The sequence below is a fragment of the Salmo salar genome, chromosome 19 (genome assembly GCF_965601325.2).
Source record: "Salmo salar chromosome 19, fSalSal1, whole genome shotgun sequence".
Classification (NCBI taxonomy): Eukaryota; Metazoa; Chordata; class Actinopteri; order Salmoniformes; family Salmonidae; genus Salmo; species Salmo salar.
This window is the reverse complement of record NC_138309.1, coordinates 26772830-26800000: the sequence shown is the minus strand read 5'-3', so window position 1 is coordinate 26800000 and position 27171 is coordinate 26772830. Positions and strand designations below refer to the sequence as shown.

Genomic DNA, 27171 nt, shown 5'->3' with positions numbered 1-27171 from the left:
GTCATTAGTGAACAGGGAGTACAGGAAAGGACCAAGCACGCACCACTGAGGGAACCCCGTGTTGACGATCAGCGTGGCGGATATGTTGTTACCTACCCCGTAAGGAAGTCCAGGATCAAGTTGCAGAGGAAGGTGTTTAGTCCGTGGAGCTGTTGGGGCTTTATGAAAATTGGAGTGGGTCTAGGGTTTCTGGGATAATGGTGTTGATGTGAGCCATGATCAGCCTTTCAAAGCACTTCATGGCTACAGACATGAGTGCTACGGGTCGGTAGTCATTTAGGTAGGTTACGTTAGTGTTCTTGGGCACAGGAACGATTGTGGTCTGTTTGAAACATGTTAATACATATTACAGAGTCAGTCAGGGACAGGTTGAAAATGTCAGTGAAGACACTTGGCAGTTGGTCAGTGCATGCTCGGAGTACACTTCATGGTAATCCGTCTGTTGACCTGTTTAAAGGTCTTACTCATATTGGCTACGGAGAGCATGATCACACATTCGTACGGGACAACTGATGCTCTCATGCATGCTTCAGTGTTACTTGCCTCGAAGCGAGTATAGAAGTATTTTAGCTTATCTGGTAGGCTAGTGTCACTGGGCAGCTCACGGCTGTGCTTCCCTTTGTAGTCTGTAATAGTTTGCAAGCCCTGCCACATCCGACGGGCATCGGAGCCGGTGTAGTACGATTCAATCTTAGTCCTGTACTGATGCTTTGCCTGTTTGATGGTTCGTCGGAGGGCATAGCGGGATTTCTTATAAGCTTCCAGGTTAGAGTCCCGCTCCTTGAAAGCAGCAGCTCTACCCTTTAGCCCAGTGCGGATGTTGCCTAAAATCCATAGCTTCTGTTTGGGGTATGTACGTACAGTCACTGTGGGGATGACGCCATCGATGCACTTATTGATGAAGCCAGTGACTGATGTGGTGTACTCCTCAACGCCATCGGAAGAATCCCGGAACATATTCCAGTCTGTGCTAGCAAAACAGTCCTGTAGCTTAGCATCTGCTTCATCTGACCACTTCTTTATTGACCGAGTCACTGGTGCTTCCTGCTTTAGTTTTTGCTTGTAAAAAGGAATCAGGAGGATAGAATTACGGCCAGATTTGCCAAATGGAGGGCGAGGAAGAGCTTTATACGAGTCTCTGTATGTGGAGTAAAGGTGGTCTATAGTTTTTTCTCCTCTGGTTGCACATTTAACATACTGGTAGAAAATTTGGTAAAACTGATGTTTCCCTGCATTAAAGTCCCTGGCCACTAGGAGTGCCGCCTCTGGAGGAGTGTTTTCCTGTTTGGTTATGGCCGTATACAGCTCATTGAGTGTGGTCTTAGTGCCAGCATCGGTTTGTGGTGGTAAATAGACAGCTTTGAAGAATATAGATGAAAATGATCTCGGTAAATAGTGTGGTCTACAGCTTATCGTGATATACTCTACCTCAGGCAAGCAAAAACCTTGAGACTTCCTTACTATTAGATTTCGTGCACCAGCTGTTGTTTACAAATATACACAGACCACCACCCCATGTCTTACCGGAGGCGGCTGTTCTATCTTGTCGATGCAGCGTAAAACCCACCAGCTGTATTTTATTTATGTCGTCGTTCAGCCACGACTCGTTGAAACATAAGATATTACAGTTTTTAATGTCCCATTGGTAGGATAAACGTGAGCATAGTTTGTCTATTTTGTTATCCAATGATTGTACGTTGGCTAACAGGACTGATAGTAAAAGCAGATTACCCACTCGCCGTCGGATCCTTACAAGGCACCCCGACCTACGTCCCCGATATCTCTGTCTCTTTCTCCTGCGAATTATGGGGATGAAGACCTCATTGGGTGTCTGTAGTAAGTCCTTCGCATCCGACTCATTAATGAATACATTTTCTTCCAGTATGAGGTGAGTGATTGCTGTCCTTGATATGCAGAAGCTCTTTTCGGTCATAAGAGAAGGTGGCAGAAATATTATGTACCAAATAAGTTACTCAAATACCACATTCACTATGAGACCATAAAACAGCAGCCATGTCCTCTGTTGCTCTTGTTGCATGAATGCAACAACCAGTTGTCTGTCACTAACAAATACAGTTATGGATGGTAACTCTACAATTCACTCGTTAAAGCATGGCACTCTGGGAAATATTTATATAAGGTTTTACACTAAGCAGTATGTTGAGAAATTCAGAACAACTGTTCAGATACAAAGAAATACAATTTATAAGTCAAACATTCTGGGGAAATATTCCACTCGTCAGAACACTGTTTCAGCAGTTGACATTCCCATTTACAGAAACCTATGCGTTGGCTCAAATCAACTGTGGACTAAGAAATGTTCAACCCACACATGACTCACAAGTTGTTCAACAATAATACTCCAATTTTTTACCTAAGAGTTCCATTTTCACATACTGTGTCATAGAGGAAGTAAATACGCCTACATGTTCCAAAAGTAGTACTAGATCTGAGATCTTCAACACCAAATACAGCTGGAATCATTAGCTTAGCTATAGTAAGCTCTTCAAAATAGCTTACATAACAGCTTACATTTGTGAGTCTGTGTGAATAAGCATGCACTATGCACATCTAAGACAGCAAACCATATATAATGTAATTATAACAGAGTGTGGGTGAGAAATTACATATTGTATGCAGACCTGTGTTCAAATTCTATTTGAAGTCATTTCAAATAATTTTGTTGGGTTTAATTGAGCTTGCCTGGCGCAATGGAATCAATAGTATAATCACAAAACGGTGAAACCCACCCATCTGGAACTACAGGCAGGCTAAAGCAAATTATAACAGAATTTGAAAGAGTTAAAATAGTATTTTAAAACCAGGTCTGATTGTATGTTTTGTTGTTCTGGAAGATACACCTCAACGCAAAGACACACAGCCACCAATGAGTACATATAGAACCTGTGTAGAGGAAGATCAGTAGTGCTGAAATGACCCAATGTCTGTTTGTGGTCATTGCACCTGCCTGACTGGCTAGTTGATCATAGCGATAGCACGGATGCAAATGTCACAATTAATTATCTTACTTCACTTGTCTTGAGAGGGAGTGAGGAATGAGGATTCCCTCTGCTTTGCACATGGATCAAGGGTGATGGCAAAGGGTCAACCTACTGTAGAGCAGGGAGCCTGGTCCTTATTACAGATAGCCTAGGTAGACAGAGAGAGCAGAACCTGTGGTGTAGTGGTAAAGCTCCATGGTTCTGACCTAATATATGCTTCTCCCCACTGAAGACCAGGCTTCAATGCCTGTGTCTTTTCTTCCATCTGCCAGTCCCCCCTTATTGTTTTACAACTGTCTAAATAAAGTGAGGGGAAAAGGTAGTCAGTGAGGGTGTCGAGACAGAGATAGATATTGACATAAGAAAATACTCTTGAAATCAGGTGAAGAAATGCATTCGCATCTGGTATAGGTTCCCTTGCACGAAATGTGGCATAATCCAATGAAAATACCAAATTATCAAGAGATAATTTGCATGTCACACACACACACGCATGTGCGCAATGTTATACAATGCTATCAAAAGCCTGATGCTAAAACAAATAAGACAGACGCCTTGAAAGCTTCGCTATATGATGTGTGGACACACTGTGTTTGCACGCTATGAATCCCAAAGTCGCCTTCGCACATAAACCCATCGGTACAGGCTCATTTAAAGTCATTTGCAGTGGATGACAGTCTCTTGCACTCGGAGGCGGCGTGTGGAAAATGTAATAGCCGATAATGCTCCCTCCCAGTAGGGATACGGCCAAATAAAGCAAGGGACACGAAAAACAAGAGAAACCCCTTTTGTGTCGGGTCAATTGCTATTGATCTAATGACATTGGATGTTGTGCGCAGAGCCCAGATTGTATGATTTCTTCTACAGCAACTCAGATGCAAGATAAAGAGAATTGCAAATCGATGCAATTGATGTTCCTCTTTTCTTCTCCTCCATTTAGGTTACAGTGCAATAGTCTCAATCACCCTGTCTGCTCTTCAACAGGGGAACGTCTCAACGATGACAGACACTTCAATAGGGATAAAGCTGATAAGATATAAAACACATTGAAGCATAGACAGTGTAGTGATTTTTTTTAAAGATAAGACCACAGTCTTTAGATATGGTTCTACGAGACACAAGCAAAACTGTGCCGGGTTTAACCGGAGCTCAAGACTGAGCAGCGCCCGCAAAAGTGTGTGATGGAGGGAGGACGACATTTCAGAGATATTAACACCTGGAAATAGAGCTGGAACAAACTGACGCACCTACTCTCATCCTCCTCAGTCTCATCCATTTATTTCAGAGAGGTAATTGATTAAATGCTGTGGTCTCATGCTGTGCCTAGTATTCATTTCTCCGTTTATAATTTCCTATGGATGCCCGCTTATTTTTTTATGGTTTTCAACACTCGTTTACGTCTGTTATAAAAGATTAAGCTTAAAGTGGCCTGTAAAGCCAATTACCTGGGAGAGGTTTGTGCTTTGTGGTCACGGTTTGTGCTGAAGGTATCTGCTGCCCTCTGGCTGAGACAGCCTGTAGTTGCAGATGTTTCGGATAGTCTTGTAGCCAGAATACAACTGAGGATAATAATGATATTGGATGTTATATATACTGCATGAATATAAATGAGATCTGGAATTACATATATACTGCTCAAAAAAATAAAGGGAATACTTAAACAACACATCCTAGATCTGAATGAAATAAATATTCTTATTAAATACTTTTTTCTTTACATAGTTGAATGTGCTGACAACAAAATCACGCAAAAATAATCAATGGAAATCCAATTTATCAACCCATGGAGGTCTGGATTTGGAGTCACACTCAAAATTAAAGTGGAAAACCACACTACAGGCTGATCCAACTTTGATGTAATGTCCTTAAAACAAGTCAAAATGAGGCTCAGTAGTATGTGTGGCCTCCATGTGCCTGTATGACCTCCCTACAATGCCTGGGCATGCTCCTGATGAGGTGGCGGATGGTCTCCTGAGGGATCTCCTCCCAGACCTGGACTAAAGCATCCGCCAACTCCTGGACAGTCTGTGGTGCAACGTGGCGTTGGTGGATGGAGCGAGACATGCTGTCCCAGATGTGCTCAATTGGATTCAGGTCTGGGGAACGGGCGGGCCAGTCCATAGCATCAATGCCTTCCTCTTGCAGGAACTGCTGACACACTCCAGCCACATGAGGTCTAGCATTGTCTTGCATTAGGAGGAACCCAGGGCCTACCGCACCAGCATATGATCTCACAAGGGGTCTGAGGATCTCATCTCGGTACCTAATGGCAGTCAGGCTATCTCTGGCGAGCACATGGAGGGCTGTGCGGCCCCCCAAAAAATGCCACCCCACACCATGACTGACCCACCGCCAAACCGGTCATGCTGGAGGATGTTGCAGGCAGCAGAACATTCTCCACGGCGTCTCCAGACTCTGTCATGTCTGTCACATGCTCAGTGTGAAACTGCTTTCATCTGTGAAGAGCACAGGGCGCCAGTGGCGAATTTGCCAATCTTGGTGTTCTCTGGCAAATGCCAAACGTCCTGCATGGTGTTGGGCTGTAAGCACAACCCCCACCTGTGGACGTCGGGCCCTCATACCACACTCATGGAGTCTGTTTCTGACCGTTTGAGCAGACACATGCACATTTGTGGCCTGCTGGAGGTCATTTTGCAGGGCTCTGGCAGTGCTTCTCCTGCTCCTCCTTGCACAAAGGCGGAGGTAGCGGTCCTGCTGCTGGGTTGTTGCCCTCCTACGGCCTCCTCCACGTCTCCTGATGTACTGGCTTGTCTCCTGGTAGCGCCTCCATGCTCTGGACACTACGCTGACAGACACAGCAAACCTTCTTGCCACAGCTCGCATTGATGTGCCATCCTGGATGATCTGCACTACCTGAGCCACTTGCGTGGGTTGTAGACTCCGTCTCATGCTACCACTAGAGTGAAAGCACCGCCAGCATTCAAAAGTGACCAAAACATCAGCCAGGAAGCATAGGAACTGAGAAGTGGTCTGTGGTCCCCACCTGCAGAACCACTCCTTTATTGGGGGTGTCTTGCTAATTGCCTATAATTTCCACCTGTTGTCTATTCCATTTGCACAACAGCATGTGACATTTATTGTCAATCAGTGTTGCTTCCTAAGTGGACAGTTTAATTTCACAGAAATGTGATTGACTTGGAGTTACATTGTGTTGTTTAAGTGTTCCCTATATTTTTTTGAGCAGTGTATAATCTAATTTGATGATTTTTTTTTCATGAATTAAAGCATATACTTACTTTGGTAATGCACTGGTCAAAAACCTAATGTTAAAACTAAACTGAGCCATACAATCAACTGTCTAACACTTTTCTTTTTTTAGTTCCATTGGATACACTGCCGCTAGAGCACATGAACTAATTAGCCTAGTGAATCCATTTGTGCTATTACACTGTGTCAATTAAAAAGCTTCAGATGTCTGGTCTTGGCTGGAGGCATCAAACGATTGGTCGATTTCGTCTGCCACCGTGACAGACAGCAGAACAACATTAAATAGAGAGAGAGACAGAGACAGAGATACTCCGCTGAAAAAACAGCATAGACCAGCCTTCATTGTGTTTTTGTTGGAGACCAGCCTTCATTGTGTTTTTGTTGGTCACCAGCCTACATTGTGTTTTCGTTGGTCACCAGTCCTCGTTGTGTTTTGGACAATGGTCACCAGCGTATGCTGGACACTGGTGACCATAGAAAAATGTATAAATTAGACTACCTAAAGCATCTAAACTGGAACAACCAGTTCAGAATCAGGTGCAATAAGTCCAACTAACAGATTGTATTAGTAAAAAAAAAATTACAAAAATAATAATAATAACAAGTTGTTTATCTTTGTGTAGCATAGGTACATGCAAAAACACTGATATTCAAGCAAACAATTCTAGAAATCTAACTGTAACTGTATTTTTTCTAACAGTATTTTTTTTTGCATATCAGGAAGGGTTCTTTACAGCTGTGATGGTTGTATAGAGCTCATAATAGCCAAACTGTTTTTATTTTATTTCCCATGGTTCATTTCCATGCCAGCCAGGTAGGCTATACTCCTGTTTTAAAGCAAAGCAATGTGCTTAATTCTAGGAAAGTTGATACATAAATATAGTAGGCCTAGCTTATAGAAAGCTGATGGCATCCTCCTCTTTTTAATAGAGGCCATCAAAACACTGTTTTCTCACCAGCATAGCCTATAGAAATGTTGCGCAACACGAGCTCATGGGCTCTTATGAAGGGTTTGATTTGATTATCGAAAACATTTGCATCAATGTCAGAGTGATTAGAGGGACAAAAGAGTGCTGAATACCAGGCAGTTAGCAAGTTCGGTAGACTACTAATGCTAATCAGCAGCATCAGAGCTTGGAGAAGCCTAGTTACCGTTACTAAACGGATATGACCTGCCGATGTGGCAGTAATATGGTCACCATAGCAGCCCTATCAGGGAGAGGTTGAAAATGTCAGTTAAGACATTTTCCAGCTAGTCAACGCATGCTCTGAGTACACGTCTGGGTAATCCATCTGTTAAGCTGTTTAAAAGTCATAGCCACATCGGACAATGGAGAGCGTGATCACACAGTCATCAGGAACACCTGGTGCTCTCATACATGGTTCAGTGTTGCTTGCCTCGAAGCGAGCATAGAAGGAATTTAGCTCGTCTGGTAGGCTCGTGTCACTGGGCAGCTCGCGGCTTGGTTTCCCTTTGTAATCTGTGATAGTTTGCAAGCCCTGCCACATCCGACGAGCGTCAGAGTCACATGCAAATAACTACCAGTAACATACTGGCAGCTTAACTGGCAACTTAACTCAGTAAGTTATCTTTGAAAGCACAGCAACATACTTGCAACTAGCTGCCAGTAGCTCATTGTACCTTCAATTAACTTTTCTGATTACAAGAAAGCATATAACATTAAGTGACAACAATTAGGCATTCTTTGTGGTGAGCACACTTGGGACCCAGCCTCACACCCAGCAGATAGCCTAGTGGTTAGAGGGTTGGGTCAGTAACTGAAAGGTTGTTGGATTGAATCCCCGAGCTGACAAGGTAAAAAATCTGTCATTCTGCCCCTGAGCAAGGCAGTTAACCCACTGTTTGCCGGTTGCCGAAAACATGGTTGTCGATTATGGCAGCCCCCCACACCTCTCTGATAAGGAGGGGTTGGGTTAAATGCAGAAAACACATTTCAGTTGAATATATTCAGTTGTACAACTGACTAGGTTTTCCCCTCACCTGGCCTCATCCTTGAGGTCAGCAGCAAACTGACCTTCCTTCCACACTATCAGGTCAGTGAACATGACAGAAAGCACTCACAAGTTACTGTGAATTTCACAATTCTTTAATTCACAATTAAAAATAACTATTTACAGCAAGTTCTTGAAAATTAAACAAGAACTTCCCAGTCACCTACTGGAAAATACACAAACTCTTAACAAAGTTTATATTTTTTTTGCATAAAATAATTCTTACAATTTAAATATATATCAAATCAAATTTTATTTGTCACATGTGCCGCATACAACAGTTGTAGACCTCACAGTGAAATGCTTACTTACAAGCCCTTAATCAACAATACAGTTTAAAGAAAAATAGCAAAAAAATAAATAAATACAAGTAACAAATAATTAAAGAGCAGAAGTAAAATAACAATAGCGAGGCTATATACAAGGGGTACTGGTACAGAGTCAATGTGCAGGGGCACCGTTTAGTCGAGGTAATTGAGGTAATCTGTACATGTAGGTAGAGTTATTAAAGTGACTATGCATAGATAATTTTGGGGCGGCAGGTAGCCTAGTGGTTAGAGCTTTAGGGCAGTAACCGAAAGTTTGCTGGATTGAATCGCTGAGCTGACAAGGTAAAAATCAGTCGTTCTTCCCCTGAACAAGGCAGTTAACCCACTTTTCCCTGGTAGGCTGTCATTGTAAGTAAGAATATGTTCTTAACTGACTTGCCTAGTTAAATTTAAGATAACACCAGAGAGTAGCAGCAGCGTAGAGGACGGGGCAGGACAACGTAAATTTACACCAGGCTGCTCTGGTCTGCAATTGGTTTATTGACCATCCGCAAGTTTTGATGCTCAACCTGTCACTATACTCTCCATTTCTAAACCCAATAGAAGAGTTATTTTCAGCGTGGCGTTAGAAGGTATACAATTGCCAACCCCACCAACATATACCCCTTCTCCAGGCGATGGAGGAGGCCTGTGGTGACATAGACGAGGGGGCATGCCAGGGCTGGATATGCCACTCCAGATGCTACTTCCCCCGCTGTTTAGCCAGAGAGAACATCGCTTGTGATGTTGATGAGGTGCTGTGGCCAGACCCAAATAGGAGACAGGATGCGCCCTAATTGTTTTTTTCTTTAATAGTAACGAGCATATTTGTTTATCTTCTACTGTATTTGTTTTCTCTGTTATTGTTCATCCCGAAATCTGGATGAAAATACAATGTTTTGAGAAACAAATACATTTTATCCCCCCTTGCATTTCTGTTTATAGTGTAAATATATACTTATATGCATACATACTGTATATATTTGTGCACATACATGCACATGTGAGTGCTACGACAAACTGCCGTGGACTCCGCTGCACACTGAAAATGCAAAAGACACAAGATAGTTTTACATTTGTCACATCCGTGTATAAGAGCTAATCATTTGATGGTTTGTGTGTAGAGTTTTGATGCAAAAACAATTTTGAGGAGTTAAAATAGTTTTGAATGAAGTGTTTGGTTTTGCAAGAGATGTGTGACGTTTTGCATGCTGTGTGTATGTTTTGGGGTTTTGTGTGTAGAGTTTAGAGAAAATGAGCCATAGTTTCAGAAATCATGTGTAAGCAATTGTCAAAAACTGTAATTGTTTGAGTAGAGAACACACAATTTTGTGTAACTCAAAATGGATCATAAATCTACAAAGATCCAGAAAAAAACAACCCAATATTTATATCCCAGGACAAATTAGCTACCAACAGCAAGCTAGCTAGCTAAATGTCCATGAATGTTTCATATGTTTCAACCTGTCGAAAAATTAATATAGTTGATTCAGAGTTCGTTTTGATATTTCAACCTGCATGTCCTGATCGCGCACGTGCCCGGGCTAGTCAGCATACTAGGCTACTATGGTGAGTGAGCATTGCACCTTTTCATTTTCAATAAGTATTGATTACCCATTTATTTGTCTCTGCCTGCAAATCGTCCTCCTAAAACACACGCTATATCATACATGCAAAACGTAGCAAGTGCCGCTGTCATCATTCTTGCTGCTTCAATTCAGTAGCCATTCCTGCGAGATCAGGTGTGCGTGTGGTCTCAATGAAATAGAGTAGGCTATAGCCTATGCATTGGCGGAGAAGCACGGGGCAGTTCTCTTTCCAAGGAAATGTATTTCCTATGATTAGGCTATAGTTTACTTCATTGCCTAGAAATAAATATTGATCGCCCACATATTTCTCTGTCTGAAAATCTTCCCAGTTCTAAAAGGTAGGCTATAAAAATAACTCAAGAGAAAGTGCAAGTCTCTCCAACTCTGCTCTCTTCAAACTACATCTAGCCTATTGGCTGATATAGCCCAGTAATACATATATGCTAATATAATGAGCTATATGAGAATCTCTTGTAATTTAACCTATTTCTTAAGTTATTTTTGCACATTTGATATTGCATACAGGGCTCAAAATTGCTGTGACCATTGCTGGCAAGTGAACTGCCTAAAATAACATTAGGTTTGGGACCAGTTGTTGTGGTAGCGAGTGGGAGTCTGGCAACCAGTTGTTGTGGTAGAGGGTGGGAGTCTGGCAACCAGTTGTTGTGGTAGCGGGTGGGAGTCTGGCAACCAGTTGTTGTGGTAGAGGGTGGGAGTCTGGCAACCAGTTGTTGTGGAAGAGGGTGGGAGTCTGGCAACCAGTTGTTGTGGTAGCGGGTGGGAGTCTGGCAACCAGTTGTTGTGGTAGCGGGTGGGAGTCTGGCAACCAGTTGTTGTGGTAGAGGGTGGGAGTCTGGCAACCAGTTGTTGTGGTAGAGGGTGGGAGTCTGGCAACCAGTTGTTGTGGTAGCGGGTGGGAGTCTGGCAACCAGTTGTTGTGGTAGCGGGTGGGAGTCTGGCAACCAGTTGTTGTGGTAGCGGGTGGGAGTCTGGCAACCAGTTGTTGTGGTAGAGGGTGGGAGTCTGGCAACCAGTTGTTGTGGTAGCGGGTGGGAGTCTGGCAACCAGTTGTTGTGGTAGCGGGTGGGAGTCTGGCAACCAGTTGTTGTGGTAGCGGGTGGGAATCGGACAGAAAGCCAATGGGTGCGGCATGAAAAGCTGCGTGCAGATCTCTAATATAGAGCCCCACAGTGGAAGTGTTATAAAGCCCATAAAACAGGGTAATGGTCAAACAGGGAAATGGTTCCAATCATTTTTCCACCATTCATTTGTCCCATAGGGGATTTTGGAAACACTTCAAATAAGGGCTGTGTTTCGTGTAGGCTTACCCTGGAGAGACGTTTTGATAACCATGTAAATCTTTAATCAATATAATATATTTGGCTCTATTTACTCTCAGATTTGAAAATGCTAATTAGCGTCAAAGTAGACATCATGCAAAACTACAAATCCCTGCAAGCTCCTGCACGTCATCTCTAGCTGACACCTTTGCTAACAGGTATTGTGTCAATTTAAAACTTGCACAAAGCAGTTCACAGAATTGTCCATTTAAAGACATTTGGCCAATTTATTCATTACTACATTTAGCTGACATTAGATGGTTAATCCAGAGATTCTTACCTTTGCCTCGATTCGTCAGTCTCGTCCAGATCATCATGGCATTTGTAGATCTTTATGATAGCCACATTAGCAGCTAATTAACGTTTCATTTTTGGGGGGTAAATACTGGAGAATAAAAATGGCGTCCCTGCACAAACAATATTTTCCAACTGTGTTCTCTCTCCTGTTGTTTGAGGACATCTTTGGGCCTGTTTTGTGTCCTGTTCTCCTGTAGCTACCCTGTTTAACAAGCACATTAGTTGCTGTGCTCTCATTCATTGAGCAGGAGAGGCAATCTAACGCAATTACGCCGCATGCAGCATAGTCACTCATCCACAAAATAAGCACTAAATGTCCAGCAATCGTCCGAGTCAATTAGATTCCTATTGCCGTTATATGATCAGGGCACAATGGCCTGTATGAGGCAAATTACCTGTCCTTTACCTCTGGGCCAAATGTGTAATCCGACCGTTTGGCTTGCTTTCACATAAGAGCTGAATCTGTTTTATAATGTCGACAGGACAGACTGACCAATCAGACATACACACACATCTGTACAGGGACAGAGAGCCAGACAGAAAGACAAGCAGGCAAGCAGAGAGACAGACAGACAGTAAGTACCTCTGTGGGACAGTTTCTGGAGAAGAGTCCTGAGGCGCTGTAGAGCAGAGGCTGACTCATCATAGGTGTATAGATCTGCACTGGGTAACTCCAGACACCTTCCAAACACTCTGTCTATGAGAGAACACACACACATACACTGTCAACAAACAGATCATGTACCAGCAATGGCCAGTATGTCTGTTATATACAGCGCATTCGGAAAGTATTCAGACCCCTTGATTTTGTCCACATTTTGTTACGCTACAGCCTTATTCTAAAAATGATGAAATAGTTTATATTCCTAATCAATCTAAACACAATACCCCATAATGACAAAGCAAAAACAGGTATTTAGAAATGTTTGCAAATGTATGCGAAATATATATATTTTTTAAATATCACATTTACATTAAGGATTCAGACCCTTTACTCAGTACTTTGTTGAAGCACCTTTGGCAGTGATTACAGCCTCAAGCCTTCTTGAGTATGACGCTACAAGCTTGGTACACCTGTATTTGGGGAGTTTATCGTATTCCTCTCTGCAGATCCTGTCAAGCTCTGTCAGATTGGATGAGGAGCATTGCTGCAGAGCTATTTTCAGGTCTCTCCAGAGACGTTAGATCAGGTTCAAGACCGGGCTCTGGCTGGGCCCTCAAGGACATTCAGAGACTTGTCCTGAAGCCACTCCTGCTTTGTCTTGGCTGTGTGCTTAGGGTCGTTGTCCTGTTGGAAGGTGAACCTTCACTCCAATCTGAGGTCATGAGCGCTCTGGAGCAGGTTTTCATCAAGGATCTCTCTGTACTTTGCTCTGTTCATCTTTGCCTCGATCCTGACTAGTCTTCCAGTCCCTGCCACTGAAAAACATCCACACAGTATGATGCTGCCACCACCGTGCTTCACCATAGGGATGGTGCCAGGTTTCCATCAAACATGACACTTTGCATTCAGGTCAAAAAGTTCAATCTTGGTTTCATCAGACCAGAGAATCTTGTTTCCCATGGTCTGAGAGTCTTTAGGTGTCTTTTGGCAAACTCCAAGCGGGTTGTCATGTGCCTTTTACTGAGGAGTGGCTTCCGTCTGGCCACTCTACCATAAAGGCCTGATTGATGGAGTCCTGCAGAGATGGTTGTCCTTCTGGAAGGTTCTCCCATCTCCACAGAGGAACTCTAGAGCACTGTCAACGTAACCATCGGGTTCTTGGTCATTTAAAAAAAAAATACAAAATTCACCTATATTTAACCAGGTAGGCCAGTTGAGAACAAGTTCTCATTTACAACTGCAACCTGGCCAAGATAAAGCAAAGCAGTGCGACACAAACAACAACACATGGAATAAGCAAACGTACAGTCAATAACACAATAGAAAAAATCTATATACAGTGTGTGCAAATGAGGTAAGATTAGGGAGGTAAGGCCGTAGTGGGCCGTAGTGGCAAAGTAATTACAATTTAGCAATTAAACACTGGAGTGATAGATGTGCAGAAGATGAATGTGCAAGTAGAGATACTGGGGTGCAAAGGAGCAAAAAACAAAAAAATAACAATATGGGGATCAGGTAGTTGGATGGGCTATTTACACAATTTCATTAATATGATTAAAATACTATATGCCAACCCCTCAGCCATAGTAATAACAGGCAATAGCTGCTCTGTTCCATTCAGAATAACTAGAAGTAGCAGGCGGGGTGATCCCATCTCACCTCTGCTATTTTTATTGTCTATGAAGCCGATGGCTCGGGCAATTTGACAATCAAAAGAAATTACGACAATATCCCTCAATTCTACGGATCATGTCATCTCATTACACCGACGACTTCTTACTTTATCTCGACAATGTATCTCAATTCCTCCCAAAAGCTCTTAACCTGTCTGGGCTAGGGGGCAGTATTTTCACGGCCGGATAAAAAACGTACCCGATTTAAACTGGTTACTACTCTTGCCCAGAAATGAGAATATGCATATAATTAGTAGATTTGGATAGAAAACACTCTAAAGTTTTTAAAACTGTTTGAATGGTGTCTGTGAGTATAACAGAACTTATATGGCAGGCAAAAACCTGAGAAGATTCCATGCAGGAAGTGGCCTGTCTGACAATTTGTAGTCCTTCTGTTGCATCTCTATCGAAATTACAGCATCTGTGCTGTTACGTGACACTTTCTAAGGCTTCCATTGGCTCTCTAAAGCGTTCAGAAAGCGGAATGACGCGTCTCCTGTCTCTGGGCAAAGTACAGCAGCAGAGTTTGTAAGTGGACTGCCTGGGGACAGTGCGCATTCACGAGACCTCACCATTTTTTTTCTTTCACTCTTTCAATGAATACAACGTTGTCCGGTTGGAATATTATCGCTATTTTACGAGAAAAATAGCATTTTTTTTTATTTTAAACAGCGTTTGACATGCTTCTAAGTACGATAAAGGAATATTTTGAATTTTTTTGTCACGAAATGCGCTCGCGCGTTACCCTTCGGATAGTGACCTGAAGTTTTTCCTAGCCACCGTGCTTCTACACCTGCATTGCTTGCTGTTTGGGGTTTTAGGCTGGGTTTCTGTACAGCACTTTGAGATATCAGCTGATGTAAGAAGGGCTATATAAATACATTTGATTTGATTTGAACACATGAACAAAATGGAGGTATTTGGATGTAACTATTGATTATTTGGAACCAAAACAACATTTGTTGTTGAAGTAGAAGTCCTGGGAGTGCATTCTGACAAAGAACAGCAAAGGTAATCCAATTTTTCTAATAGTAATTCTGAGTTTAGGTTGCCCCAAACTTGGTGGGTGTCAAATTAGCTAGCCGTGATGGCTGAGCTATGTACTCAGAATATTGCAAAATGTGCTTTCGCCGAAAAGCTATTTTAAAATCTGACACAGTATTTGCATAAAGGAGTTCTGTATGTATAATTCTTAAAATAACTGTTATGTATTTTGTCAACGTTTATCATGAGTAATTTAGTAAATTCACCGGAAGTTTTCGGTGGGTATGCTAGTTCTGAACATCACATGCTAATGTAAAAAGCAGGTTTTTGATATGAATATGAACTTGATTGAACAAAACATGCATGTATTGTATAACATAATGTCCTAGGAGTGTCATCTGATGAAGATCATCAAAGGTTAGTGCTGCATTTAGCTGTAGTTTTGGTTTTTGTGACATATATGCTAGCTTTGAAAATGGCTGTGTGATTATTTTTGTCTGGGTACTCTCCTGACATAATCTAATGTTTTGCTTTCGCTGTAAAGCCTTTTTGAAATCGGACAACGTGGTTGGATTAACGAGAGTCTTATCTTTCAAATGGTGTAAAATAGTCATATGTTTGAGAAATTGAAGTTATAGCATTTTTGAGGAATTTGTATTTCGGCGCCACGTGATTCCACTGGCTGTTGAATAAAGTGGGACGCTAACGTCCCACCTAGCCCAGAGAGGTTCATAGAGCTGAATTTGTCTATCTCAAGTTATAAAATAAATCTAACCAAATCTGCCCTACTGCCTCTCGAGACCCCGATGGAGGACTCCATCTCTACTTATGTAATCCCAATTGTTTCCCATTTTTTATATTTGAAAATAGAAATATGTCATTCCTTTGATAAAACCATTGCCAGAAACTTTAACAGAATGCTCAAATCAATTCAATTTGAACTCAGTAGATGGACTAATACCCCAGGTGCATTAACCGGAAGAATATCTTGTCAAAATGAATATATTGCCATGGCTGAATTTCTGTAGTTTAATGCTTCCGTTGTCTCCCTCGTCTGGCTATTTGGTTAGCGTGGTTTCAAAATGTATGTGGCAAGGTAAGTGAGCCCAGATAAAATTAATAAACTTGCAAAGAGGGAAAGACGTAGGAGGACTATCTGTACCAAACTTTAAATTGTATTTCTAGGCACTTTAATTTCTTCCCATCCTAAATTGGTTTAGACATGATTCTTCCGACACCTGGCTGACTATAGTGAGAAATCTGGTGTCTCCTATTGCCCTGGTAGAGGTGGTCTTCACTGATATATCCCTTAAACAATGTAAACTACGTTTTGATCCTATTATTGCTCACATCATTTCTATTTGGAGCAAAATTGAACAACTGTGTAACTGGGAATCAAAATGGCATGCCCATACCAATATTTCACCAAAAGGCTTCTTAACAGCATCTACCCCCAAGCCATAAGACCGAACAAGTAAATCAAATGGCCACCTGGAGTATTTAAATTGACCCCCCCCCCCCCCCACCATTTGTTTTCACTGCTGCTACGCTCTGTCTATTATCTATGCATTATCACTTTACCCATACATACATGTACAAATTACCTTGACTACCTGTACCCCTGTACATTGACTCGTTACTAGTACCCCCTGTATATAGCCTCGTTGTTGTTATTTTATTGTGTTACTTTTTATTATTTTTTACTTTAGTTTATTTAGTAAATATTTTCTTAACTCTTTCCTGAACTGCATTGTTGATTAATTGAGGATACCGTAGGATAGGGGGCGCCACAGCGCATTTTGAAAAAAAATCGTTCCCATTTTCAACGGCCTACTAATCAAACTCAGAAGCTAGGGCATGCATATACTTATTATATATGGATAGAAAACACTCTAAAGTTTCTAAAACTGTTTGAATGGTGTCTGTGAGTATAACAGAACTCAAATGGCAGTCAAAACCCCGAGACCGATTGAAACAGGAAGTGGAATTCTGAATTGTGGACTCGACTTCTCATCTTTCCTTATTAATCACACCGTTAACAATGGTTCAGTGAGCACTTCCTATTGCTTCCACTAGATGTCGCCAGTCCTTTCACAGTGGTTTGAGCCTTATAGAGTCAAAACTCAGTGAATGACACGAGTTTGAAATTGGTCACAGGGGATGGGCCATCACCATTATGACGCCGGCGGCCATGTCTGCCCCCACCTTTGGATACGGTTTTAAAGGCCATGACATCATCCCCCTCGAATCTTATTGGCTCTCTTGGTGTTACAGGCCCTGAAGATGTATGTTTACAACGTTTGACATGTTTGAACGAACCTACATGCGGGAGCATTGCATTTTATTCGGAACTTCAGCCCTGCGCTTGGAGAGAGCCATAGGACGCGCTACCAACATCAGGCTAATGGAACGTGAAGTATGGACTTTTTGACCGAAAATACATCTGTTGTGGACCTGGGATGCTTTCTGATGAAGACAACTAAAGGTAGGCGATTATTGACAATATTATACAAGATGAGATTAACCATTAACCATGCGATTGATTCCAAGATGGCGCCGAGCTCTGTATATTAGCTAATTTTCTGAGTATCGCATCTCCTTTTATCGCAAAGTGTGATTACCCAGTAAAGTTAATTTAAAATCTGGTATGACAGGTGTTCTCAAGAGATATTCATCTATAAATGTTAGATTGACAATATAAATTAAAAAAATCGTTATAGGATAGTAATTTAGGGAAATGTAGCATTGTTTACCGGGACGCTTTTGAGGGGAAATTATGTAGTCAACCTCAGACAGAGATGTAAAATGCTGTTTTTATATATAAATATGACCTTTATTGAACAAAAGAATGCATGCATTGTATAACATGATGTCCTAGGGGTGCCATCTGATGAAGTTTGTAAAAGGTTAGTGCTGCATTTAGCTGTTTTTTGATTATATGTGATGCAAGTGGTTGGTTGGAAAATGGCTATGAAGCTGCTTTTTACGATGGACTCATCTAATATAATCTAATGATTTGCTTTTCCTGTAAAACCTTTTTGAAATCGGACGACGTGGGTCGATTCAGGAGAGGTGTATCTATACATTTTTTTAATTATGATTTTTTTTTTATGCTAATTGGCGATATGATTTTTCGCTGGATTTTGATCCCGGTGACGGGATGAGACGCTGAAGAGGTTTTAAGGGTGGGTGAGTAAGCATTTCTCAAATCAAACATGATTTGATTTGAGAACACTCCAAGATTTAAAAGACACATACACATTACCAGGAAAATATTTGCGTCTATATTTATAACTAATTGGGAAACCCAAATACCGAACAATCCAATGATGGGATTTATCTGGGCTCCCAAAAGGACTGATCTCTATAATATATAAACAACTTTTGGAAAGCTCATATTCTGAGCTAGCTATTAAAAAAGGATGGTCCACCTATCTAATTGAATCTGAAGAACCCTTTAACTGGAACAGAATATGGAAAAATATGACCTTGACATCCCGTAATGCGAACCATTAACTTATACATTTTAAGTTTGATCACAAACTGTATTTAACACCATGGACATATTTTACGATGATATTGACTCCAACTCCCAACTGTAAGGATTAACTAGGCTATTGATTCACCCAGACTTATTATACATAATTTATTATAAATAATCCCCGTCAGCAAAAGTCTTCTAATGGCTTCATGAAAAATAGGGTAGTACCCTCAATTGACTTCACACAAATACTGAAATAAAATAAACAATTACCTAATTGCCAATGTCAGGCTGGGTCCGTAGCTCTATTTGGTATATACCATAATAATAAAAAAAGTTTATTTGAAATAATTATCTGGCTAGCTTGTAAAGTGATGAGTTAACATAGCCTTGCTTCTTCTGTTTAGCTAGCTAAGTTAGCTAGCTAGCTAGCTTACAAACATGCCCAAATTCTAATAAAGTTTCAACTTTATTTATCTAGCCTACAGTTTATCATATGACTTTAGCTTCATATATTTGAATTAAATAAGAAACTTTGCTTACCTTAATAGATTGAAAAATAACGTTCTTATTGGTAGGCTACTTGCAAGTTGGTTCAACCACTTTCCTCTTGCGTCATCATGCTGGAATGGATTGGCAGTTGGTTTTTGAATCGTAATGGCAGTTAGATTTTGAATTAACCAAAAGGTTATATAAATAACATTTGTTTTAACTATGAGTGAATGCTTTTATTAAACATATTATTTCCTCTTGCTTCTAGCTAGCATTTAGTTTGCAACAGCACAGGTTTGTATGAACCTTGCTGTTTGCCACTCAGGCATTGGCAACAGTGTTGCAAAATATGAATTTGATCATTCCCTTGGCATAGAGGGCTAACGGTGTTGGACATCAGCTAGCCATTTTTCTGACCAGGCAAAATCATATAGCAGCATCATTAATATGGATATAAATGTCAATGGAAAATAGCTAAAACAAATGAAAAGTGTATGTTAGCTGTCATTTCAGAGTTTGATGTGAGTGGTTTAGCTTTGTTAGCTGTTGATTTCTAAAATCCTCACTACACTCTGGGGTCGGGCTTTAACCCTCAAGATTATTTGCATGCACTGGGTTTATATATAGAACCTTTCGAAAAGGGTTATTTAATCTCTTCCAAAGATTGAAAAGGTTCTATTTATAACAATTTTTTCTAAGAGTGTAGCAAAAAAAGATTGAGTGACAAGTTGATGCAAAATTTGTATCTCCGCTGCGCTGTGTCAGCACAATGGACAAAACATGCCACGGTGTGTGTACGGGGGCTATTGAAAGCCACTGGGGCACAGGGTTTCCATTAGCCGATAATTGCTGTCTTTTGGCCAATAAAATAAATGAAAACCCATCAGTAAAATTGTAGCGGGCCAAATTGTCCAGGGCTGCCCTGCTGCTAAGGAGAGAGAAAAGGTGAGAGAGGAGCCTTGGCCTAGGCTAATGTTGATTATGAAAATGGAGGCCTTTTTCAGTGAAGTAAAACAAAAGTTAGAGAGTATGCCAATAGTGAAAATCCTACAAGGCAGGTCTCCAGACTGCGACCATTTAGTCACATTTTGCGACCCTTTGACAACTAGCTGTGGGAGTAAAATAAATGCATTGGTTGCATCGGTGCGGGTTGCACATTCATTTACCTCAATAAAAATGTCAAAATGTTTAGGATGCTAAAACCATGATTTGGTCAGACAGTAAGGTACAGTACATTATCCTCATGATTCATGTAATGAAAGTGTCTGCGTGCCTGCCCCTGTGTCTGTTTCACTGGGGCCTGCTGCTGTGTCAAGCGAGCCATTCTCTCTTTCCTTTCCAGGAGGAAAAAAATGCTCTGGGAAAAAAAAAAATCTGATTGTATAACATTTAACAAATCTGAAAATTTCAGAGACTGTTTTTTTTCCTTTTTCGAAAGAGTTGCAGGCTCCTTGATGCTCTGGGGAACTTCCTGAGTAATTGATCATTCCATTCTCACCAAAATCTTCTTGTAATATCCCCCTCAAATGCCAGTTGGATTACTTGAGTTTTCCTCGGGTGTAACATGCTTCTTCTGTGCTGACTGAACACATTTGTAGCTGTGGACACCCCAAAAGTCATTCCATATTTCAGTGCAGTAATCACAGTCGGCATAGCAGAGAGAGTCCCAGAGAATCGTTACAGGATATCAAGTGGGGTCCATTTGTCTTCATTGGAGCCAGAGTGGGCAATTTCAGTCTGCAGAAACTGGTGAGCGACACTAAACTCAGCTTCCAACAAATCTATTTTGCACAAATCCAGCAGTGGTTTCACCTTTTTTACATCTATTTACCCCCACTGCTGCTACTCACTGTTTATTATCTATGCATAGTCACTTTACCCCTACCTACATGTACAAATTACTTTGACTAACTTTTACCCCCGCACATTGACTCGGTACCGGTATCCCCTGTTTATAGCCTTGTTATTATTCTTTTTTTGTGCTGCTTTTTATTTCCTTTTTTACTTTGGTTTATTTAGTAAATATTTTCTTAACTCTATTTCTTGAACTGCATTGTTGCTTAAGGGCTTGTAAGTAAACATTTTTAATGGTAAGAGCTGTTGCAGTGACCCCATTACTGCCACACCTGCGGTCTCTAGTCATGAAGGCAGTCAAATTCCCCATGACCGTTTAGTCACGGTAATTAGGCTTCACCAAGATCTGATAATGCTGCTGGTCATTAGTAGCCTACTAAACTTTCTAACTGCTTGGTACTAAGCACTCTATTGTCCCTCTAATCACTCTGACATCAATGCAAATGTACACTCTTAAAGGGAGTGCTCCTAATCTCAGTTTGTTACCTGTATAAAAGACACCTGTCCACAGAAGCAATCGATCGATCAGATTCCAAACTCTCCACCATGGCCAAGACCAAAGAGCTCTCCAAGGATGTCAGGGACAAGATTGTAGACCTACACAAGGCTGGAATGGGCTACAAGACCATCGCCAAGCAGCTTGGTGAGAAGGTGACAACAGTTGGTGCGATTATTCGCGAACTGAAGAAACACAAAAGAACTGTCAATCTCCCTCGGCCTGGGGCTCCATGAAAGATCTCACCTCGTGGAGTTGCAATGATCATAAGAACGGTGAGGAATCAGCCCAGAACTACACGGGAGGATCTTGTCAATGATCTCAAGGCAGCTGGGACCATAGTCACCAAGAAAACAATTGGTAACACACTACGGCGTGAAGGACTGAAATCCTGCAGCGCCCGCAAGGTCCCCCTGCTCAAGAAAGCACATATACATGCCCGTCTGAAGTTTGCCAATGAACATCTGAAATATTCAGAGGACAACTGGGTGAAAGTGTTGTGGTCAGATGAGACCAAAATGGAGCTCTTTGGCATCAACTCAACTCGCCGTGTTTGGAGGAGGAGGAATGCTGCCTATGACCCCAAGAACACCATCACCACCGTCAAACATGGAGGTGGAAACATTATGCTTTGGGGGTGTTTTTCTGCTAAGGGGACAGGACAACTTCACCGCATCAAAGGGACGATGGACGGGGCCATGTACCGTCAAATCTTGGGTGAGAACCTCCTTCCCTCAGCCAGGGCATTGAAAATGGGTCGTGGATGGGTATTCCAGCATGACAATGTCCCAAAACACATGGCCAAGGCAACAAATGAGTGGCTCAAGAAGAAGCACATTAAGGTCCTGGAGTGGCCTAGCCAGTCTCCAGACCTTAATCCCATAGAAAATCTGTGGAGGGAGCTGAAGGTTCGAGTTGCCAAACGTCAGCCTCGAAACCTTAATGACTTGGAGAAGATCTGCAAAGTGGGACAAAATCCCTCCTGAGTTGTGTACAAACTTGGTGGCCAACTCCAAGAAACGTCTGACCTCTGTGATTGCCAACAAGGGTTTTGCCACCAAGTATTAAGTCATGTTTTGCAGAGGGGTCAAATACTTATTTCCCTCATTAAAATGCCAATCAATTTATAACATTTTTGACATGAGTTTTTCTGGATTTTTTTGTTGTTATTCTGACTGATCATTTGTTTGTCAGTGGGCAAACGTAGAAAATCAGCAGGGGATCAAATACTTTTTCCCCTCACTGTATATTTACAACAGCAGTATAGAATACCTGGCTGGCATGAAAATAAACCACGGGGAAAAGGGTCCTCCATTTGCTATTTAAGTGCATGGTGGTATTTTTTCCAGGTGAACCTGTTTTGATACAGGTGCATGATAATGGTCCATTCTAAATCAAAACAAATGTCACATATACAGTAACCAGTCAAAGGTTTGGACACACCTACTCATTCAAGGGGTTTTCTTTATTTTTGACTATTTTCTACATTGTAGAAAAACTATGAAATAACACATATGTAATATCTCCCTTACTCATCCTAGAGGTATGTTTTCAGTCATTGTCCTGTTGAAAAACAAATGATAGTCCCACTAAGTGCAAACGAGATGGGATGGTGTGTCGCTGTAGAATGCTACAGTATGGTAGCCATGCTGGTTAAGTGTGCCTTGAATTCTAAATAAATCACAGACAGTGTCACCAGCAAAGCACCCCTACACCATCAAATCTCCTCCTCCATGCTTCACGGTGGAAACCACACATGAAGAGCTCACCCGTTCACCTACTCTACGTCTCACAAAGACACGTCAGTTGAAACCAAAAATCTCAAATTTGGACAAAAATCTCAAAGGACAGATTTCCACCGGTCTAACGTCCATTGGTCGTGTTTCTTGGCCCAAGCAAGTCTCTTATTATTATTATTTAATTCACTATGCAAGTCAGATAAGAACAAATGTTTATTTACAATGACGGAATACCCTGGCCAAATCCATTAGTATTGGTTTCTTTGCAGCAATTCAACCATGAACGCTTGATTCACGCAGTCTCCACTCAACAGTTCATGTTGTGATGTGTCTGTTACTTGAACTCTGTGAAGCATTTATTTGGGCTGCAGCCTGAGGTGCAGTAAACTCATGAGAGCCAATTTCATCATAGAGCTTGATGGTTTTTGCAACTGCACTTGAAGAAACTTTCAAAGTTCTTGACATTTTTTCGGATTGACAGTCATTTCTCTTTGCTTATTTGAGCTGTTCTTGCCATAATACCTGTCTCAAACCAAGAAATTGCATAAAGTAACTTTTAACAAGGCACACTGTTAAATGAAATGCATTCCAGGTGACTACCTCATGAAGCTGGTTGAGAGAATGCCAAAGAGGAATTTTATCAACCAGAGAAGAATCTCAAATATATCAGAACAGGTGTATATATACTGAGATCATGTGAAAGATCATGTGACATTAGATTGAACACAGGCGGCCTTTATTTAACTAATTATGTGACTTCTGAAGGTAATTGGTTGCACCAGATCTTATTTAGGGGACCGCTTTTCCGTTTGTTTTTTTTGTCGTCAAATGTTTTTAAACAAGTTATTTTTTCAATTTCACTTTACCAAGTTGGACAATTTTGTGTATGTCCATTAAATGAAATCCAAATTAAAATCCATTTAAATTACAGGTTGTAATGCAACAAAATAGGAAAAACGCCAAGGGGGATGAATACTTTTGCAGGGCACTGTAATTGCCGTGAGACCAACAGTTATTTGCTTGACAATCAGTGGCTGATGAAATTTGATGTAATTGACGCATGTGACAAATATTGTTGGGGTTACTACATGATTGTTGACAGCTTTGCACAATCTTGGCATTCTCTCAACCAGCTTCATGGGGTAGTCACCTGGAATGCATTTAAATTAAAAGGTGTGCCTTGTTAACCTGTTTAGGATAGGGGACAGTATTTTCACGGCCGGATAAAAAAACTTACCCGATTTAATCTGGTTATTACTCCTGCCCAGAAACTAGAATATGCATATAATTGTTTGATTTGGATAGAAAACACCCTAAAGTTTCTAAAACTGTTTGAATGGTGTCTGTGAGTATAACAGAACTCATATGGCAGGCCAAAACCTGAGAAGATTCCAAAACAGGAAGTGCCCTCTCTGACCATTTCTTGGCCTTCTTTAGCCTCTTTATTGAAAACAGAGGATCTCTGCTGTAACGTGACACTTTCTAAGGCTCCCATAGGCTCTCAGAAGGCGCCAGAACGTTGAATGATGACTCTGCAGTCCCTGGCTGAAAAACAGTAGCGCATTTGGATAGTGGTCGATCTGAGAACAATGAAACAGGTGCGCGCGTGCACGTGAAGAGTCCATTTTACATTTTCAGTCTTTGAACGAAAACGACGTCTCCCAGTCGGAATATTATCGCTATTTTACGAGAAAAACAGCGTTTGTCATGCTTCGAAGTACGGTAATGGAATATTTTGAATTTTTTTGTCACGATACGCGCCGGCGTGTCACCGTTCGGATAGTGTCTTGAACGCAAGAACAAAACGCCGCTATTTGGATATAACTATGGATTATTTGGAACCAAAACAACATTGGGTGTAAACTAGAAGTCCTGGGAGTGCATTCTGACGAAGAACAGCAAAGGTAATCCAATTTTTCTTATAGTAATTCTGAGTTTGGTGAGTGCCAAACTTGGTGGGTGTCAAAATAGCCTGGCCATCATGGCTAGCTATCTACTCAGAATATTGCAAAATGTGCTTTCACCGAAAAGCTATTTTAAAATCTGACACCGCGATTGCATAAAGGAGTTCTGTATCTATAATTCTTAAAATAATTGTTATGTTTTTTGTGAACGTTTATCGTGAGTAATTTAGTAAATTCACCGGAAGTTTCGGTGGGTATGCTAGTTCTGAACGTCACATGCTAATGTAAAAAGCTGGTTTTTGATATGAATATGAACTTTATTGAACAAAACATGCATGTATTGTATAACATAATGTCCTAGGAGTGTCATCTGATGAAGATCATCAAAGGTTAGTGCTGCATTTAGCTGTGGTTTTGGTTTTTGTGACATTATATGCTAGCTTGAAAAATGGGTGTGTGATTATTTCTGGCTGGGTACTCTCCTGACATAATCTAATGTTTTGCTTTCGTTGTAAAGCCTTTTTGAAATCGGACAATGTGGTTAGATAGAGGAGCGTCTTGTCTTTAAAATGGTGTAAAATAGTCATATGTTTGAAAAATTGAAGTTTTGGGATTTCTGACGTGTTTGTAATTCGCGCCACGCCCTATCATTGGATATTGGAGCGGTGTTCCGCTAGCGGAACGTCTAGATGTAAGAGGTTAAAAGTTAATTTGTGGATTTTCTTTCCTTCTTAATGTGTTTGAGCCAATCAGTTATGTTGTGACAAGGTAAGGGTGGTATAGAGAAGATAGCCATATTTGGTAAAAGACTAAGTCCATATTATGGTAAGAACAGCTCAAATAAGCAAAGAGAAATGACAGTCCATCATTACATTCAGACATGAAGGTCAGTCAATCTGGAAAATTTTAAGAACTGAAAGTTTCTTCAAGTGCAGTCACAAAAACCATCAAGCGCTATGATGAAATGGGCTCTCATGAGCACCGCCACAGGAATGGAAGACCCAGAGTTACCTCTGCTGCAGAGGATACGTTCATTAGAGTTAACTGCACCTCAGATTGCAGCCCAAATAAATGCTTCACAGAGTTCAAGTAACAGACACATCTCAACATCAACTGTTCAGAGGAGACCGCGTGAATCAGGCCTTCATGGTCGAATTGCTGCAAAGAAACTACCACTAAAGGACACCAATAAGAAAACGAGACTTGCTTGGGCCAAGAAACACAACCAATGGACATTAAACCAGTGGAAATCTGTCCTTTGGTCTGATGAGTCCAAATTTGAGATTTTGGTTCCAACCGCAGTGTCTTTGTGAGATGCAGAGTAGGTGAACAGATAATCTCCGCATGTGTGGTTCCCACCGTGAAGCATGGAGGAGGTGGTGTGATAGTGTGGGGGTGCTTTGCTGGTGACACTGTCTGTCATTTATTTAGAATTCAAGGCACACTTAACAAGCATGGCTACCACAGCATTCTGCAGCAATACACCATCCCATCTGGTTTGTCCTTAGTGGGACTATCATCTGTTTTTTCAACAGGACAATAACCGAAAACACCTCCAAGCTATGTAAGGGCTATTTGATAAAGAAGGAGCGTGATGGAGTGCTGCATCAGATGACCTGGCCTCCACAGTCACCCGACCTCAACCCAATTGAGATGGTTTTTATGAGTTGGACCGCAGAGTGAAGGAAAAGCAGCCAACAAGTGCTCAGCATAGGTGGGAACTCCTTCAAGAATGTTGGAAAAGCATTCCAGGTGAAGCTGATTGAGAGACTGCCAAGAGTGTGCAAAGCTGTCATCAAGGCAAAGGGTGGCTACTTTGAAGAATCTTAAATCTTAAATATATTTTGATTTGTTTAACACTTTTCCATTTGTGTTGTTTCATCATTTTGATGTCTTCACTATTATTCTACAATGTAGAAAATAGTCAAAATAAAGAAAAACCCTTGAATGAGTAGGTGTGTCCAAACTTTTGACTGTTACTGTATATTCTAACCGAACATTTATGAATTAGCTTCCTTCGGTACACCTATATCTGTATAACAGACACAGTGGCCTGTCTGACAAGTATAAAGAAATGAATGTCTCTATCTCTCTTTCTCTGGGGCTAGGCCTTACCCTCCTTATATTTATTTAAGCCAATATGCCTATGCATTGAATGCCCTGATGC

The 27171-nt window shown here is 41.3% G+C and overlaps 1 protein-coding gene across 3 annotated transcripts in view; it reads right to left on the bottom strand.

Moving 5' to 3' along the window:
- The window catches only part of LOC106578615 (receptor-type tyrosine-protein phosphatase N2), a 284623-nt gene that overhangs the window by 185495 nt on the left and 71957 nt on the right, over positions 1 to 27171 (bottom strand). For 2 of the 3 annotated variants that reach the window (XM_082965664.1, XM_014157619.3), the window contains exon 2: positions 12361 to 12474. The exons of the other annotated variant lie outside the window; for it this stretch is intronic. In XM_082965664.1, coding sequence (XP_082821790.1) covers positions 12361 to 12474 — 114 coding nt within the window. The remainder of the gene's footprint in view (positions 1 to 12360; positions 12475 to 27171) is intronic. 3 annotated transcript variants of the gene reach the window in all.